Source organism: Cyprinodon variegatus, unplaced genomic scaffold (genome assembly GCF_000732505.1).
Source record: "Cyprinodon variegatus isolate N-32 unplaced genomic scaffold, C_variegatus-1.0 Scaffold326, whole genome shotgun sequence".
In the NCBI taxonomy this organism is placed as follows: domain Eukaryota; kingdom Metazoa; phylum Chordata; class Actinopteri; order Cyprinodontiformes; family Cyprinodontidae; genus Cyprinodon; species Cyprinodon variegatus.
In genome coordinates, this window is record NW_015150779.1 from 624,829 (window position 1) to 642,979 (window position 18,151).

The 18,151-nt window shown below is 37.0% G+C and overlaps 1 protein-coding gene across 2 annotated transcripts in view; it reads right to left on the minus strand.

Annotated features, from left to right (window-relative positions):
• fbxo41 (F-box protein 41) overlaps nt 1-18,151 on the minus strand; it is a 63,769-nt gene that overhangs the window by 9,084 nt on the left and 36,534 nt on the right. For both annotated transcript variants that reach the window (XM_015384868.1, XM_015384869.1), the window contains exons 4-7: nt 14,178-14,385; nt 7,928-8,001; nt 4,516-4,895; nt 46-284 (exon numbers count right to left, since the gene is read on the minus strand). In XM_015384868.1, coding sequence (XP_015240354.1) covers nt 46-284; nt 4,516-4,895; nt 7,928-8,001; nt 14,178-14,385 — 901 coding nt within the window. The remainder of the gene's footprint in view (nt 1-45; nt 285-4,515; nt 4,896-7,927; nt 8,002-14,177; nt 14,386-18,151) is intronic.

Sequence of the window (18,151 nt, forward strand, 5' to 3'; positions counted from 1 at the left end):
CCTCTGCTTTAAATGAAGCATAACGAATGAACGTCGACTCTGCACCTTGGAAGAAATACGGGCATTTTCCAGCAGCACTCTGGTCCACACAGCTGGGTGACGAGCCACAAACCTCCAGTTGCGGCAGACCTCGGCAGTTCTCAGGAGGGTTTTCGTGTCCAGGTAGGTGAAGATGCAGAAAAGGGCTGCGCGCATCTTCAGGATCTCCGGACTGATCACCTCGTTGGATTTTGAAGGGCTCTTTTCATGACGGCATGGCTTGCTGTAGACCACTTCAGACCGACCTGCAGCAACAACAGCCTGTCAGACCTTTAATATTTACTTACGGAGCCCTGAAAAATAATCTAGTCACATAACAACCCTAGGCTAAAGTGTATTGCATCTTGATTTAGGCCAAGATTAAGCAGTACATAATTTGTGCAGTGGAAGAAAAATGAAACACAATTCTTCAAAGTTTTTTTCAAATGAAGCTCCAAAAAGTTTGTTGTGTGAATCTATACAGCTCTAAACAAAATTGTGCTTAATTTTTTCTTCCACTTCACAGGTAAAATGTACCCAAAAGCACTGAGGACATAGGTCACATCCCAAGCTGGGAGCATCCCACTAAGCATTGTTCAGTCAATCATCCGATGATTAAAAAGTAATACAATAAATGCTAACCTACCAGGGCCGGCTAAATGCGGGGGCAAGAGAGGGCAGCACCTCCTCAAATAAATGCCTTGCCCGCTCAACTCAAACTTGCTAAAAGTTGAGGAACATCACTCAGGTTCTGCGGCGCACCATGCTGGGATGACTGATTTTGTCCTGGCTGTTTGCAGTCAGTACAGACCAAACTGCTACCCCTCCCCTTCTAATAAACAACCAATCAGCAATCAGTATGCAAATGAGCCAAAAACACAAACAAAAAAACTTCTGCTTTTCTATACCATTTATCTTGATCTTGTTTAAGAAAAAAAAAATCTTTGAGAATATATTTGACCTTTTGATTATTGTTATTAGGCTCAATTCAGTTTAAGATGCATAATGATCATCTATTAAGATTAAGAATATATTTGTTTTATGATTATTATTTTCTATTTCCCCCAAGGAAAGATTGCCACTAAATGTGGTCAGGGGGTTTCCCCTGACCCAGTAACCTTAAGAAATGTAATAAGAGCTTTTCTTCAGGGATCTGTTTTTGTGGAGTTGGACAAAACTTATTTCATTTCTCTTATTAACATGAATAGTTCATGTAACAACTAAAAGAGATCATGGTTAAAACGGAGCAGAAAGAACAAGAAATGTAAATCTGTACACTATTCACATGAAAAGAAAATGAACTTCTTAGCTCAAAAGACATTTACATACAAAATTCAAAGACATAAACAAAATAAAAAATAAAAAGTACACCACAGAAAATAGTGTATTCAATGGCCAATATGCCTAGAACCGACCCTGAAACCTACCAGCCTAATTCATCAGCCTTGCACTAATCACTGCACATTGGTTTTGGTTAACCAACACAAACATTCGGTGTGATTTAGTGGAGGACGGTGATGAAAAAGGCTGATATGTCTTTTCTTACTGGGCATGTAAACATCTGCTTTCAACAGTTTCGTCTCCAATGTTGCCTCAAAACTAGTTTAGGATCACTGTCAATCTTTAGCAATAGGGTCATTTCGATTTTCGAAGGTAAAGTTCTGTGAAGTTATAGCAGTCAGTATCGGTCATTTAACATTAATTATGATGCTGGTTTATGGAAAAAAAAGAGGTTCTCACTAGAGAATCCAGCTAAAGGTGAGTGGAACAGTGCTTAAAGTATTTCTGGCATTTCAAACCAAAAGAGGATTGTTATTCACATAGACAGGTTCTGTCCCTCTTTAGACTGAGCTCTGACGTTTACAGTAGTTCCTCTGAAAGTGTTTGTTTTTAAATACATAAGTCTAATACAAAACCAATAGGTAAACTGTGTGCTTACCCATTGATGAGACTTAAAATCCTGGGAATCATGTAGTGGAAGCTTATATCTTGTCACATGGTGGTGCTAGTGTCCAACCAAAGAGCCACAATTTAGATTACATAATTAGTTTGCTTTATTTCATACCACTTTTTTCCAATTATTGCTGTTGTTATGGTGTATCCAATCCCAGCCTGCCTTAACTCTACCAATACATGTCTCTTCCATGACTCACTTCATCTTTGGCCTTGGATTGCATCTGTGTGAAACCATCAGGGCTGTGAACCAGTACATACTATTTGACTCTTTCTCTCGGTCACACACGCACACCTCCTACACTCAAGACTGCCCGACCAACTATAAAAAAACATGCCTGTGTGCTTGTAGATACATACCAACAGCTCTGGCAAAGACTCTCCTAATAAGGAGAACTGCGTCAGAGCAGAGGGGTGCCAGTAACATGTAACATGGGACAAAAAAAACTACTTTACAGCTACGGAGAAGGACAAATTTGTACATGTGAATTTGTCACTAAGCCATGGCCCAGATTCTTCTAGTTCCAGTCTGCCACGGTCCACCTGATAAGTCCACAGCAGATGGGAAAGGCAGAGTGCAGCAGCAGGGTTTGTAAGGATGTTGGCACGACATGATGCTAACAGAGAAATGCACAATCTGTTGTGCAGCAATAAGTGGTTATCTAGTATGTAGCAAAATCTTCATAGAAACATAGGAACAGCCCAGGAATTTTCTTGTATTCTTGCAACTAAGACTACTTAAACTGAAAATCTAAACAGTTCCTTTGGACGTAATTTGACAAAATCAATCTCAGCATAAATCCAGCCGCTTCGCGAAGATCTGAATAGGTTGTGAAAACACAGGAGCACAGCGCTCAGGTCTGTGGTTTTAATTTTTGGAGATGTTTAAATCAGGGTAAGGTTATAACAGTTTCCAAGCTTTTAATACCTGACTAAGTAGAATTTGAATCATCATCTAAAAAAAAAACAATTAGCTGAGAACCTACCAAGATATGGCCATCCACCTAAATTCATCGAGCAAAGACAGTGGGAGAAAAAGCAGCTGTTGAAAGAAAGTCATAGCTGTCTGCAGTTTGCCAAAAAGTAATCTAGGGAACAACATATGAAGAACAACGAGACCTGCAGCAAGTGGCAGCATCATGCTGTGGGGTTGCTGTTTTTTCAGTAGGGACAGTTTAGTGGGAAATGTCATGCATGGTTATACATTCTCTTTCATAGCAAAATAATGAGTATGTTGAAGTTTAGTGATCTTGTATTTTTGTGTGAAGGAGTGTAATTGTTTCAGGACGCTGCAAACTGTATCTTTTTGCAGTTAAGATATGTGGTGTTGGTGTATTGCCTTGTCCCTGATTGGAGAAGCTTTGTTTAACCTCCCCATATCTGCTTCTCTTCTATGTTCTGCTTTGTGCTGCAAGAACCATGGAGGGTGCGATAGCTTTCTGTTCCGAGTACACTCACTGACTTTGTGTTCCTGAAGCTGTTTTCTTTTAAAATAAACTTACAAAGACGGAATTATCTCTTACTTTATTGAAAAAGTGTCTTACTTATAACTGAGATTTCCGTAAAGATAATGGGATTATGGTGGTTTAAGGTAGAAGAGTTATCTTGCTGTCTTTAAGCTTTGGGTCTGACTCCAGCTCTCACCCTTGCACAGTGTTAATGTGCCCTTTACCCAAACACCTATGTTCAAATGTCCTATTGATCTGTTCATCATCTCCTGATTACTGTTAGTTAAACATGGTTCTAATCTCCAGAGCTTTGAGTGGTCTGCATGTTTAGAATAATTTTCTCTGAAAGTTCAGTCAATTTACAATCAAAACTGACTTAAAAAATATAGCAAGAACTACAGGGGAATGATTTTAGAGTTAAACATTCCAGGTCCAGAAAGTAAAAATCCTGCCTAGTTCCCCTTCATCATTCACTTTACCAGGCAATCATTTTCTGTCTATGTTTTGAGGCTGGAAGCAAATGGTTATAACAGGATTTGTACTTTCTGAACCTCGATTGTATCCAACCAAACGGTTTCAGATCAAATCAAATCATGTTCATGAGATGGAATGACTCAGTCAGTCTAAATAAGTACTCAGTGGGAAAAAAAAACAAAACATTTCATTAATTGAGATCAAAATATTTTGCAATGAAGGATGGGCAAAAAAAAGTTCTAAAACACCCTAATTCATGTGGACTCATTGAAACAGGAAGTAATGCACTTATTATTTGTAAGAATAAAAGAAAAGCTTGTTTAATCTTTCACCAACTTCACAATGTCTCACTGCTCAGAGATGGTTTAATACGTAAATTAAGGGAAATAAAGATACTTGTATTTATGACTAAATGTAAAATCCAAAGAAAGGGATGCAAATACCTATGTAAGGCTCTCTGTCTACTTTAGGTGCAACTGTTCTGCTTGTTTCTCTGAAAGTTGAATCTGCTTTTAATTACAAACAAAGTTGGAAAACCAGCCCCTTTATTCTGGGATTCAGGACACAAGCATGGGTGGCAGGTGAGAAACAGAATGTAAATCATCCCAGAGCAGCCTTTTACCTGTGTTGGGGCGATACGCTGCCCTGCTGTGGTGAGAATAAGGTACTGCAGACTGCTGAACCTCAGCCACAGCTCTCCTCTCTTGCTCCCACATCTCCACTTCAGACTCTGTAGTCCGGGAACCAACGTCTGAAACGTCCCCCTCCTCGCCTTCAGTGCTGTTCCTGTATGGTCGTCGCTGCCAGTTTTGAATGGCCTGTTTGCGAAGTCCCCAATTTCTAGGTCCACATCCAGGGGAGCGCTCGTAGCCACCCTCGCCCATCTGGCACTGCATGTGATAGTACTGCGTCTCAGGACAATCCTCCATGGGATGCATCTCGATGCTATCACTGCCATAACCTCCAGAACCCTGAGAGACAGTCTTTATCCTTCCTGATGCTCTGCAGAAGAACAACGAGTGGATATTTGAACATCATCATTAGGATTTTCTAGTTTTATTTGACAAGCACATCTGTATCATCTCAAAATCAGAGTTCAACTTAGTCTTAATTGATAACAAAAATCAAGCTTGACTGAAACCATTGTAATTTTGATATAGAAATGAAGATAATCAACACTCTGTTTGCAAAAATCCAGGCAAAGGCCTGGAAAAAAAAAACTGATTTCATCAACCAGGAAATGCAAATCTTATTGCTTTTAATTAAAATTCAGACAGCTGTTCTAATAGAAGTTAAGTGAAAATAATAATAAACATTTATTTATTTATTATTTATGTTTCATTTAAAAATTGTGTATCTGGGATGTTGGATGGGCTCTCAATTGAAACCAACAGGTGGAAATGCACGCCAAAAGAAACAAGCTGAAAAGAGAAAAACATGCATCAAACACATGAATGATGCAAACTCCAAGAGGCAAATCAACACATCCAGCAGAAAAAGGCTACGAAAGAAAAATACTGCAGTTACCGAAAATAAAAGCGGAATATTCAACCAACAAAACCAACCAATCCCACGATGACTGTTCAGCGATAAAAATAAAAAAAATTCTAAAAATTCAAATTCAAGTAAATATTCAAAATGAAATATAAATAAACACCAACTAATGTAGCTCATTATCGAACCCTGTCGGTACTGGAGCTTGTACTGTGAGTAAACAAACAGTACAAGCTAAATGAATTAATCAATAAAGGATACAGAATGTCTTATTTAATCTATATTCTTCAATTAAATGCACCAAATTCTAAAAAATCCTACACGCCTCAAGGTTCATTTTCTAAGAAATTCTCTCATTGGTAAAGTCATACTTATTAAGTCATAAAAACTGCTTCCAAATTTTCATAGTGATGCTTAATAACAGCAAGAGAGGAGAACATGTTGATCCCCAGTGAAGAGCTTTTATTAACCCAAGACAGGAGGCCTAGACATCTACTGGCAACAAAGTGTGTCCGTGTCTGTCAGTGATTCAATGGGCAAGGCCTGACGTCACGACAGGAAATATATTCACTACGACCAGGGGATGACAGTTGGGTTAGTCAGAGTACTACGGCATGGCCATGTGTGTGAAGTTGGTGCCAGAGACCCAGATTTCAAATATGTTCACTGAGTTATTAACAGTATGCAGATGACACTGCAAATTTTTAAACATGGATAAGACATTCAATATCTACCTTTCACTGTCACATCTGCAGTGATTCGACTACAGGGTTGGATTTCCAAAATGGTGCTTATTCTTAAATGATACCAACAAGCAAGAGATTGTGTGATGTTTGGTAACCAACATAAAGGTGTATCATATTCCAATGAGTGGTAAGGGTACGGTGGCCAAGGGGCGCAAATGTTGAGTACATACATAACTCTACAGCACATTCAAAAGGTCCTGTATACTTTAAAATTAGACTAACAAACACAAAAAGGAGACAAACACAAAAAATAAATCACAGGAGGAGAAAAGATGCTGCAAGGCACACAACAACTGCAAGATAAGAAAAGCTGCAATCACAAAAAAAATAAGAATGCAGCAAAGTGGAAGCATGTTGCTAACACGAAACCTGCTGCAAAATACATAAATGAAGCTAAAACACAAAAGACTTGCAAAGGAAAATTCTGCAAGCAGCAAAGATGACTGCAAGTGAGGCAAAGCTGCAAACTAGCAGCACATGGTGGAAATGCTTCAGACCGCTAGGAGGAGATGACCATTAGCTCATATACTGCAAGAATTGAAATCTAAATAAGTCATTTTTCATTGAAATAAGGCGGTAAGTGAAACACCTACCTCCTCAATTCACATTTAAAATAAGAAAAACAAGTGCATTGTCTTATATCAAGTGTATATTATCTAATTATCTTATTTTAAGAGTAAAAATACTCATTCAAATCATCTCATTTACCTACACAAATTAAAGGTAAATATACTTATTTAAGACATTACTACTTATTTCTAGATAATTTTTGCAGTGTAGAAGTGGACTGTTAGTAAAGACATAAGTAGGATCCTAAGCGAGATTAAGAGTTTAAAAAAGCTTCAAAGGAAATCCTACCTTTGCTTTCTTCCTTTCTCTGGAAGGTCTCCCATTTCTGTTTATGCTAAGGGTCTGCTCCAAACATTTTAACTGGTAGTGATGTCTATGTTCTGGTCTATATCAGCTGACAGGTTTCTATCTCTAGTGGTCTGGAGCAGAAAGATTGAGATTTGCACTCATGAATATATGATTCTTATGCATAAATCTGTAATTTGGACTCATAAATTTGTGATTTAATCGTGTTAACTTGTCATTCATACACATACTGATTTTTATTTGTAGATTTGTGAGTTGTATTCACAAATCCCTGAACTTGTATCAATGCAAAGTTGTGTTTTTCTATCTTATATTCCTAAGTTCTAAACTTATGTATTTTCAAAGATGACTATCTGAAGTCATGTGTATGCATGAGTTTACAAGGACCAAACACAAATTCTAAATGCATTGATTTTCATTTACAATATAGAACATTTAGATTGTGCTGTTCAAAAGGTAAGTCAAAAAAATAGACAACTGGAGGAAGAATAAAGGAATATTTTCATATAACATCTTTAAAGATGTTATTTATATACCTTGCATTTTTTATTCCACATTACAGTTTTCCACATTTATTCATGTCCACTGTATGTTTGTCTATTGGTGGTATGCAACACCAAAGAAAATTATTTATAAATGTAAAACAATTCTGTTTTCCGTTTTATTTATAAATGTAAAATAATTCTGTTTTCCGTTTTATTTATAAATGTAAAACAATTCTCTTTTCTGGGATCCTGATTTGAAGCTCATCTTAAACAATGCACAAGAGGGGGCATCATATTTCAAGGTAGGATGGTTTTAATAATCAATTTACCTGGGGCGGCTGGGAAAAAAACTGTCACCTTTCCCCATGATGATTACTATGCATTAGGTAAAGAGAATTATATCTAAGACCAAAGGTGAGAGTCTCTGACCTACCCTGTGCTGGGAGAGGAGTGTCTCTCTGAGACTTGGTACATTCCCCTCGTGCTCCCGGAGAGGCTGGAATTTCTCTGGAAAAAATAAAAATTGAGAACAAACACAAAATAAGTTCTTCTTAAAACAGATGACATCAACTGCTGCAAAGTTTTAAAAAGGTAAAATTTTGCTTTTATTTATGACTATGTTCGCGAAATACAGAAGATCCTGATAAGGACTATGTAAGTAATCCTAAATTGTTTTAAACTACTCAGAAGTTGTCTACATGCAAAACATAAAACAGACATTTCTCCTCAATATTATAGACTTAAATACATCAGCATAAATGTACTGGACACAGCAGCTAAACAAATTTCCACTCAAAGATTAGTTAATATTATACATAACATAGGCGCATACCACAAAAACCATAAGGACATCTTCTAAATGAGATCCAACAACATATAACAAATGTATATAATAATCTGGGAAAGCAAGTTAAATATCGATTTATGCTTGAATTCAACAATACAAAATCAGTAGCAGCAGGCTTTATGGAGTAGTAAGATAAAACTTACAACTTTCTGCCTATAAATGTAAAATATCTAATGTATAATTACATAATAAAATGTATCTCTACAAAGAGAATGACAGAACTACATAAAACCTTCTGTAAGGCACATGTGTTGGGTATCTAATATTGACTGAATTAATTAATAATACCAGTGTTGAAATTGACAGGGCAATATCATTAGGGAAAAATTCATTAAGGAAAAAAACTCTCTAAGCCTAAAGCAGAAGTGCTGAACACAGAGAGACATCATCGCCATAGAGATGTGGATAGCATAAAAGAAGCCTTGAGAAATATAAAGGCTAGTTTTAGGTGTTAGATATGACTAAACTTTATTCATCTAATGAGAGATAAACTGAAGAATCTGTCAGCAAATGATTGAATAGGTTAATTATTAGGGTGACTTTCCATTACTGAGCAACTATGATAAAGAAACTCAAATATCCAACATTTTACTATCAGCAAACACACCAGACTTAAAGGGGAATTTCATTTTTGATTTTATCTTATTACATCATGTTCTACTCACCCATATACGTTTTGTGTCAATTGGAGCTGTTCTGAAAATATTCCATTAGGTTATATCCAAGTAACGTCTTCCTATGGGCAACGACTTGAAGGCACAAACTGAACTGTTCATAATTTATCACTCATGGTACGCCAGCATTCATAACTTGTAGGCGAATCACTGTCCCCCAGACATCCGCGGTTATATTTTTTATATTCATATCTTTTAAAAACAAAGCGGTGCGTGTATGACGCTTTGTTGAACGGCTCCAAATGACAAAAATCTCATATGGGTGAGTAGAACATGATGTAATAACGTAAAATCAAGCGCCCAATGTAAAAACAATGGTGTTCCCCTTTAAGTATGACCAGAAGACCTAACAGGAACAAACTTCAGTGTGGAAGCTGTAACTGGTACAGGAAGACTCAAACTTAGCATTTTCTAGGTCAGTGGGGGTGTTGAATAAGGACAGGGAAACACAAAAGGTGTAAGAAGCTCTCTAAACAGCGGGCTAGACCTTGTTCTTTTTCTCTGGGCTTTTTCAGGAATGAAAACAAGCCGTCTAACACCAGCTTTTAATCTTTATTTATCTTAGAGACATTTAAAACGGGAGATAGGGCAAAATGACATCAAGGAGAAGTCAGCAGATAAACAAAAGGCTAAAGGTGTTACATATAAGCCACATCCACATGAATGTGAATCAGTTAAGTGAAGAACAGTTGGCTTCGTGCAGAGAAGCACAGTGCCTAAACAGAAGGCATGTATGGCTCACAATGCCACCAAGGAGTTAGAAGAAGGGAGATGAAGGATGTATAAAATTTAACAAGAGAGATAAGAGTCTGTTATGTTGGCCAAATGTGTTGATGTAGAATCCACAATAGACTGCATTGCTGAAACACAATGTCTGCCATTTGTGTCTGCGTGCGCTGTACGGTTTAAAGGCCTACGTTGGCTCGCATTAACAGCAATGCTAGTTTGTTATGCAGAAAGATGAATCCAGACGGAGGCTTGAAACTTTCCCAGCTTTCAAATGTCATTCTTTCAACCACTTTGTGTGGATGGAAGCGATCCGACCAAGAAGTTTTTAGATATACCCAAATCGATTTTTGTCTGGAAAAGGGCTTAAGTTTCTCCGATTTATTTATCTATTTTTTTGTTATGGCTTTACCAACCCTCTCTGTTGTTATATATGCTGAATGTAGAATAGCAAGATAAACTCATTGTTTTCCTTCAGGGATTGTTAACAATCCTGTAGTGCTAATGGCTTGTATTCGAGGCATAATACTAAAAGATTTAATTGGTTTATTATTTAGATTCAACTTAATAAACCATGTTGTTCACACACTCAGTAGCTACAGTATGTTTACATTTGAAAAAATTCCCACATATGATATATAATTGGAAATTCAAAATCTCTGTTTACATGAGCATTAAATAACATGATCTGATCATGATGTATGTAACAAGGATTTAATCATTTGAGCAATGCAGAGAACTGTATGATTTACCAGAAAAACATCAACTTGATGTTGCACACATCCAAAGTGGGGATAATTTCCTTCAAAGCATTGAATACCTGTGTGCATGGATGCCAATTGGAATGGCGATCAGCAAAAATCTCCTCTCTCTTTTAAAAGGAAATTTCTTTACAATCGGATTAGAATCTTCAGTCGTACATTTTTACACTAAACAATTTTTGATCTGATCAGGCCTTCAAGCTGATTTGTGTCTGTGTAGATAATGTGGAGATGTATCTGCTTTTAATTCAAATAATAATCCCTCACAGTGGGGTAGATATATTTGGAAGTTTTTTAGCAAGTCTGTATTGGTTCTTTAAAGCTTACGTTAAAACTGGAAAAGGGGGAAATCCACTCAAAATTATTATGAAATTATATTTATCACATTCTTGCATCATCATGACACTGTTTAACATACAGTAGCAGCCATTCAAAATTTCCCCACTTTCCTTGGCTGGTCCCCTAAGATTCCTTTTTTAAACATCAACCTTTCTACTAAAATATTCTTTGTCATGATTTGTGGACATTAAGATCTAAAGAGAAGCGCCTTCTCCTGGTCAGACCCTGTAATTCAGTGACAGGGTGGAGTCAGAGTAAAAAATTATGCATGCCCATGAGAAGAAGGGGGTCACTCTAGTGGCTGGAGGCTGGCTGCCATTCGGCTGGCGTTTGACTAAGAAGGGCCAATTTAAATGGCTGCTACTGTAGGTTATTGTTGGGGAAATATACTGTACAAACAGATTAATAAATACAACCTTCCACAAACTGTTGAAATACCAGGAAAAAACATCGATTACATCACATGGCCCCTTAAAAAAAGGAGATAATGCTATTTGTTCATAGGTCTTATAATCAGACTCTTGCGTTTTTTTGGGGGGGACAGTTTACTTTCATTACTTTGTCACACATGACTCCAGGATTCCAGATCAATGAAGCACTGTTTGCATGAGACGGCGCATACACGTGTGTGAAGTAGGGCCAGGTGTAGGTTTGTGTAATGTCATGCCTCAGAGGGAAAGCAAACAACCAGTTTCCCTTCTCTTTCCTTCCACTGCTTTCCCCATGCAGCCTGTTTTAGGACTAAGCGCCTGTGAAAATGGACACAGGAAAATAGGCAAACTGTCTGAGGCTCTCATACCGACACACACAGCAGAAAAAGACATTAGAAAACATGGATGAAATAGATGCATTCATCTGAGAATGTCTGGACCCAATTCAAGTACATTTGGCTTCTAGCCCTCATGGTCCTGCTGTAACAAACCAAAAAAAAAATTCACCAAACCATGACACTACAAGCTGCGTTCCCTTTGTTTCCTGAGAGAAGCCTTCGAAACAGCCTGGAATTAAATTCAGGGCCGGAAACAAGTCTACTCGAGTGTCAGCTCTCAAATAAGTCTTTGGCTTTCAGTCCCGTCTCCACGGAGATGAGGGACACCCTGCTGACACCGGATGGAGGGGTGGAGGAATGAAGAGAGGCTGTGAAGGTAGGTGGCTGGTTGGGTGACATCTCCGGGCTACCCTTCACAGACTTATGAGGTGCCAAGTGGTTTGTGCGTGACACCACACTTGCAATCTTCATGCTGATTTTTCAAAGTCTGGCAACAGTGCACATGCATGAAAACAGGAAACTGAGAAGTAACTCACATCCGTACAGAATGCATCCCAATTTAGGCAACATCTTTGGTCAGTTAATATCACAGCACAGTTTCAAGTGATCATGGTAAAAGCATATGTGCAACTTTCCAGCCCAATTTGGAATAAAATGTAATTTACTGGCTTATATGTGACACCTGAGCATTTGCTTATGCTGAAAATGGCAATACGCTCTCCTCTCTTTAGTTCTACTTACAGGTTTTTAATCGTAACTAGATCTACAGACTGAGAGGAACATAAAATAGGATCGATTTTGTGTCAGTTAAAGAACATCTGTGTTTATTTTTGGATTTTGCAATAAGTTTTTGACTTAGGGCAACAACTAACGATTATTTTGCAAATCAATTAATCGGTCAATTATTGTTTTGACTAATCGATTAATAATCAGATAGCAAAAGATTCCTTAAAAAAGATTTTTTACTAAATTAAATGAGGTGAAACTCAAACTTTTCCACTTGAGTAGCTTTTGATAGATCATATTGACAGAAGAAAATGTTTTTCATCTAAAATGTCTTTTTTTGTTTGGTATAATTACTGCTATAACTGGGTTGCTCTGTCAGCCAAAGGCATGTTTTAGAGTCTCTATAGTTAATGATAAATTGATTACTAATTAATTGACAATTATTTCAATAATCGATTAATCCGATTAATTATTTCAGCCCTATTTGGACCTTTATCGTACTTATAGATATATAGACAAAATTTATTAATATACCTCTAGATTCCACCAGATTGTTTTTATATAAATTTCCTGCTACTTTAAAGACTTCCTAATGCAATGACCTCTAACAATTTTCTATGGGCTTTTTTTTTTTTAGAAGAACAAATGCATCACAAATTCCCCAACTTTTATTAGAGGAACCATTATCTACTTTTCCACAGCTATCAAAGCTATCAAAGCAGTTAAAGTCCCAGATGGGTTTAGTTAACTGTTTATATTTGTGATGGTAGGGCAGAAGAGGCTTTTTGCTGGAATGGCTTGAATACAACGATTTGGCATCTACATAGTGTCTAAATGTTGTCAAGGAGATTTGGGGGCTAAAAGATACCACTATGTAATGTAGTACAGTTTTAAACTAGATGTTCCTAAACAAGTAAATAAATGTAACACTTAAAATGCCTCACCTGCATTGAGAAGGAATTCTAAGTCAACTAATGTATAAATTTTTGCATATCATAAACATTGAGAAGATTGCATTACAGGAGGGATCTATAATCTATGCAGTATCTGCAGGAATTTTAGGTAAATGCATTTAACACAGACTTACTTAAATACAAAAGCAAAAATTGGTTTCAGACAGATCTGATTAAAAATCCTGCTAAAGCCTTGATGGAAAGCAGGAGTTAGTTTCCATGGCAGCGCACACATTTCTAGAATATGGAGCAGGTCATTTTTTTTTCACAGGTGTTAGATAATAATTTAAAAATGTGGCATTTTAAGAACAACCATTGCCTGCTTTTAGATTTTTTTCTCCCATTGTTGTGTAATAAGGCAAAGCATAAGGGGGGAGTGGCACATTTCACACACTGAGCCTGGAGGCAAAAAGACGGATGTGAGTAAAAGAGGATCCTCTTTATATATTCGCTCTCTGGTCAGGATAAACTGCAGCAGAGGCTCAATGTTCTCACTGATGTGGTGTTGAATGATAAACAGATCAGAATCATACTTCCTGTTTCACCTTGAGGTCTCAATATTCTGGAAACATCAGCTGGATCATCTGAGGACTCCTGTTGTAGGAACTTAATCCAGAAATCTCCCTGATCTTTCAGCTAAGGCATTCTGACTATTTGTAGGCCTAACAATTTAAATATGTCTGTAACTAGTATAGTACATAAAAATAAAAATTATTAATCGTCTTACTCTATATGATTAAGAAGATTGATGAGATTTTAAGGGATTTTTATCTTATAATTTTTTTAAAAATGCAAATAAAATGTCACTGAAAGAATGAAAATGTAATGCATATCTAGAATATTAGGTTCAGACTATCAACCTCAACAATTATGTGAAAAGACTCCAACCTGGCGCCCAGTGCCCTTGGAGGCCTGCAGGCTGCAGCGTCCCAGGCTGCCGTTGGGCGTGGTGCCGCAGCTGCTGATGATCTGCAGCTGTTTCTCTGCACGGTCGGCGCGGTCCAGAAGCTCCTCGATGAACTGCTGCAGACGCACCTTGGCGTTGGCTTCCCTTGCTGCCGTCTCCTGAAGGAACTGGTCAATCTGTGCAACCTCCCTGCAAACATTGAGGGGAGTTATTTAACAACAAGCTACATTCTGATTTTCAATACTGATAGGCTCCTGATCTGCTACACTAAATGGTACATCTGGAAAAAAACAAAAGCAGTTAGGGCTTTTTTGGCAGCACTCCATTTTATGATAATCTAATCTTTTAAACTGCCATATTTTAAAGTAAACTGTTAATCTTTGCTTGCTAATTAGCTTTATGTTTCTGTTTAGACATTATGCATGCCAGTGGAATTCTTTTATGCACTAAGGGGCTCCTGGAGTGAATTCATCACAGAAAGTTAGAGGAGTCATTAAAAATGTCCGAGGCATTGCTGGAAGATGAAAAATGGGTCAGAAATCCATTTGTTAGTTTGTTGGTCTTTAGTTGGGATTGTTTATATGCAGCTGATGTCCAACAGTAGCTGCAACAAACCATCAAACATCCCAAAATCCACTCCTCAAAAGCACGCATAATGAATTTCTCTGAAATGGGGACATTCATGGATAAAAATAGCTTTTTGTCTGGCACAGTTAACTTTGCTTTTCTTCAGGCAATTATGACAAAAAGCGAATCCAGAATTAGCCAAGGTGCCTGACTGTCAGGAAGGAGTAAAAGCTGCATAACAAAACAATGACTCAGCAAATTAAAAGATTGGGGGCTTTTTTGGGGCTTTTTATTTGGCCATTGAGGTTTCACATATTTCAAATGTACAGGTGTATATCATTTAGGCATTAGGCAGTGAAATATTTTCAGGTCAAGTAAAACAGAATGTGGTTGTACAGATGTGTATTTCTGGTCATTTGAATGATTATGACCCACAGCTAATGAATCAGTTTATCACAAAATCAAAATATAACATAAAACCAATAAAAAACAGCATCTTTAGTGCAGAAAGTAATGTTATGTCCAACCTAATGAATTGGAAGATTGCTAGCACCTAAAGACATTGTTGTTTTGTTTAATCCCATAATTCCATTTTGTGACAAACTCTCTGTACTGGGAATACATCCTACTGGTTTCTCACAAACAAAGACAAAAACTAGACTATTGGACTTTAGATTGTTACATGCCAGAAGAGCTATTGCTTTAAACTGGAAGAGCATAGAAGCACCTTATATAAAACAATTGCTAAAAGAAATTTCACAGTGCATTAGACTGGAAAGACTAACGCATATATCCAAGTGTAAAAGTAAGGACTTTGTTATTATATGTCATCTGTAAAGTAAGACCATACCATTTCTGCCTTTCTATCTTTTTTTTTATTATTTTGTTTATTTGCCTTATTATTATTTGAATCGAATTTTCTTGTAACTTATAACTTTACATACAAATTTTACTTTTTCTCTATGATAGGTGCAGGTCTCTGAGGGTAAATGTGTGTGTGTGAGAGACATGTTGTTTTTATTATGTCTATTAAATGATATTATTTGAAAATGAATAAAAAAATATTTGGGAAAAATTAGCCATTTTTTAATCGGCTTATTATTAGAATATAGATGGAACGTTAAGTGGTAAAAACAATCATATAAATAGTGATAAAAAAAAAAAAATCAATCAGCCCTGTTCCCAACTGGCTCCAAATCAGGGACAAAGAAATTTTCATCCGTAAAGTTAGTTTTTTCTAAATTCCGCTTTTAGATCACAAAAATCATTCCAAATAACTCTAGAAGTCAAAATTCATATTAGTCAGTCAGGCAATCACAAAAAACTACTTTAAAACTCAATGTACCCGACTTGCTTGGTAGCAGTAGCGACAGCAGCAAAACATTCCTACTATATTCTTTACTAAGCAACACAAATAACAGTCCAGCTACAGATCTCAACCATGTAGTTTTAGTGTAATAATTAAGGCTACTTTCATTTATTACTGTTAGTATGGGCAGAAACCATATTGGTTGCTTATTGCTGTGCAGTTCCAGTTGGTGACTGTTGGCCCCAGCTGTGGAGCTCTAGACTGGCCAGCCACACTTACATATACAGGACATAAGTCATTCTGGGAAGGCTCAATATTCTGCAGTTTAGAACATGCCCAACCAATCAAAATGTGGAAGGCGGGTCCATAATTCAACATGTATCTATAACCATACTTACGCAACTACAGATGTATATATATTTTACATTTTAGCCATGCCTTTGAAAATGTGCTTCTTTCTAGGATATGCTGTGTAGGTGGCTTGAGTCAGTCTGGCTGGACAGGCTAGGAACACTTTGCCTTGGATTGACTAGCCTCTCCGTACTGCTTTTAACTGGACTTTTTAGTTCTGACACCATTAAAATGAATGACCCATCTTACATTAAACTAGATGTACTGTATGGTGCTTAAAATATACAAATTTCAACTAATCTTTTATTAATAGGTACCCCACCTTGAGGCTCTGGTTATAAAATATTTGATTTTATATATAATTCAAATAAAACCTTCTTAATGAGATGAAAATAATGTGTTTCCCTTTCAATTATCTGGATAGATTGCTCATTATAAGGATCAGCGTCTGCCATGACCCCAAAGCCATTTCAACCTTTTGTTTATTTAGCAGTTTATTCATACATCATTTTGCAACGTTCATCAGTATTATCAAATAGTTATGTTTTCCTTTTATCAGAGTATAGCATGAAAGAACATATGTTGAGAATTACACTGTTATTAACAACAGTTTCCTGTTTCTGTTAGTCTGATTGCTGAGTGCAACAATAAGCTAATGCGTTTGCTTTTCTAACCTGTAGATAGAAGGCAGTACATTCTATGATATGTCACTTTATTACATCTGAAGATCAGCTTAAAGGTAAATATAACAAGTTATCAGATATAGATCTATAATCAAAGGCTGGGGAAAACATATGTGTTACCCTGTTTAGTTGAATCTATGAAGGCAGCATCAAGAGTCTTAGAAAAAGTCATTATGGGGGCGTTTTTTGTATGTAACCCATAAATGAAACCATTTTGCGTTTTAGCATCAACAAATTCATGCAACTTGTTTTCATCAATTATTCAGCTGCACCAGAAATTTGGTTCACATTAGGATAACAGGAAAAATCAAGACTGTTTCATCCTCTTATAGGAAGCAAGAATAAATCGCCTGGAGGGCCACATATCTTTAGCTGTCCAACACAACTAAGTGTTCAGATTGTGAACAATTTAATGCTGTTTGACCTTGTTAAAGTAAATATTGTAAGTAGGAAGGGAGAAGATATAAACTAGTATGTCCTTTTTCATCCCTGTGCAAGGGAGAATGATGTGAGGAGGCAGAAGCTGAGAGGCAGTGGATAGCGTCTACTATAGGTGAAGAGCAAAATGACTCACAAGAGAGAAAAAAAATCCTACTGCAGGGGCTGAAACAACAGATGAAAATCTGCAGCCATGTGGAAGCAGAAAACACAAGAGGTTGGTTGGTGAAACTGTGGAAAAGATGGGAGGTGCATTCTCCATTTTTCATTCTTAATTTCTTCACAAACAGACATACTCAGATTGATTCCTATAAACCTCTATCATACACCTAAACATCCATGCTCGCACTTCCTTATCCACCCTCTATTACAATGTTGTTCAAAGATGTGTTGCTTTAACTAAATTATTCTCCAGCAACGCCTTACTAGGTATAAAACACTGTTCATCTTCATGTGATCTCCAGTTTAGTCTGTCTGTCATCTAATGTTTAAGATAAGTGTTAGGACAATATTGGAAAACTCTGAAATATCATACACTGCATGTAGGCCTAGTTAATAACCTCCAAACAATGCAAAAGGGATGCTATGTTAAAGATTCACTCAGCTC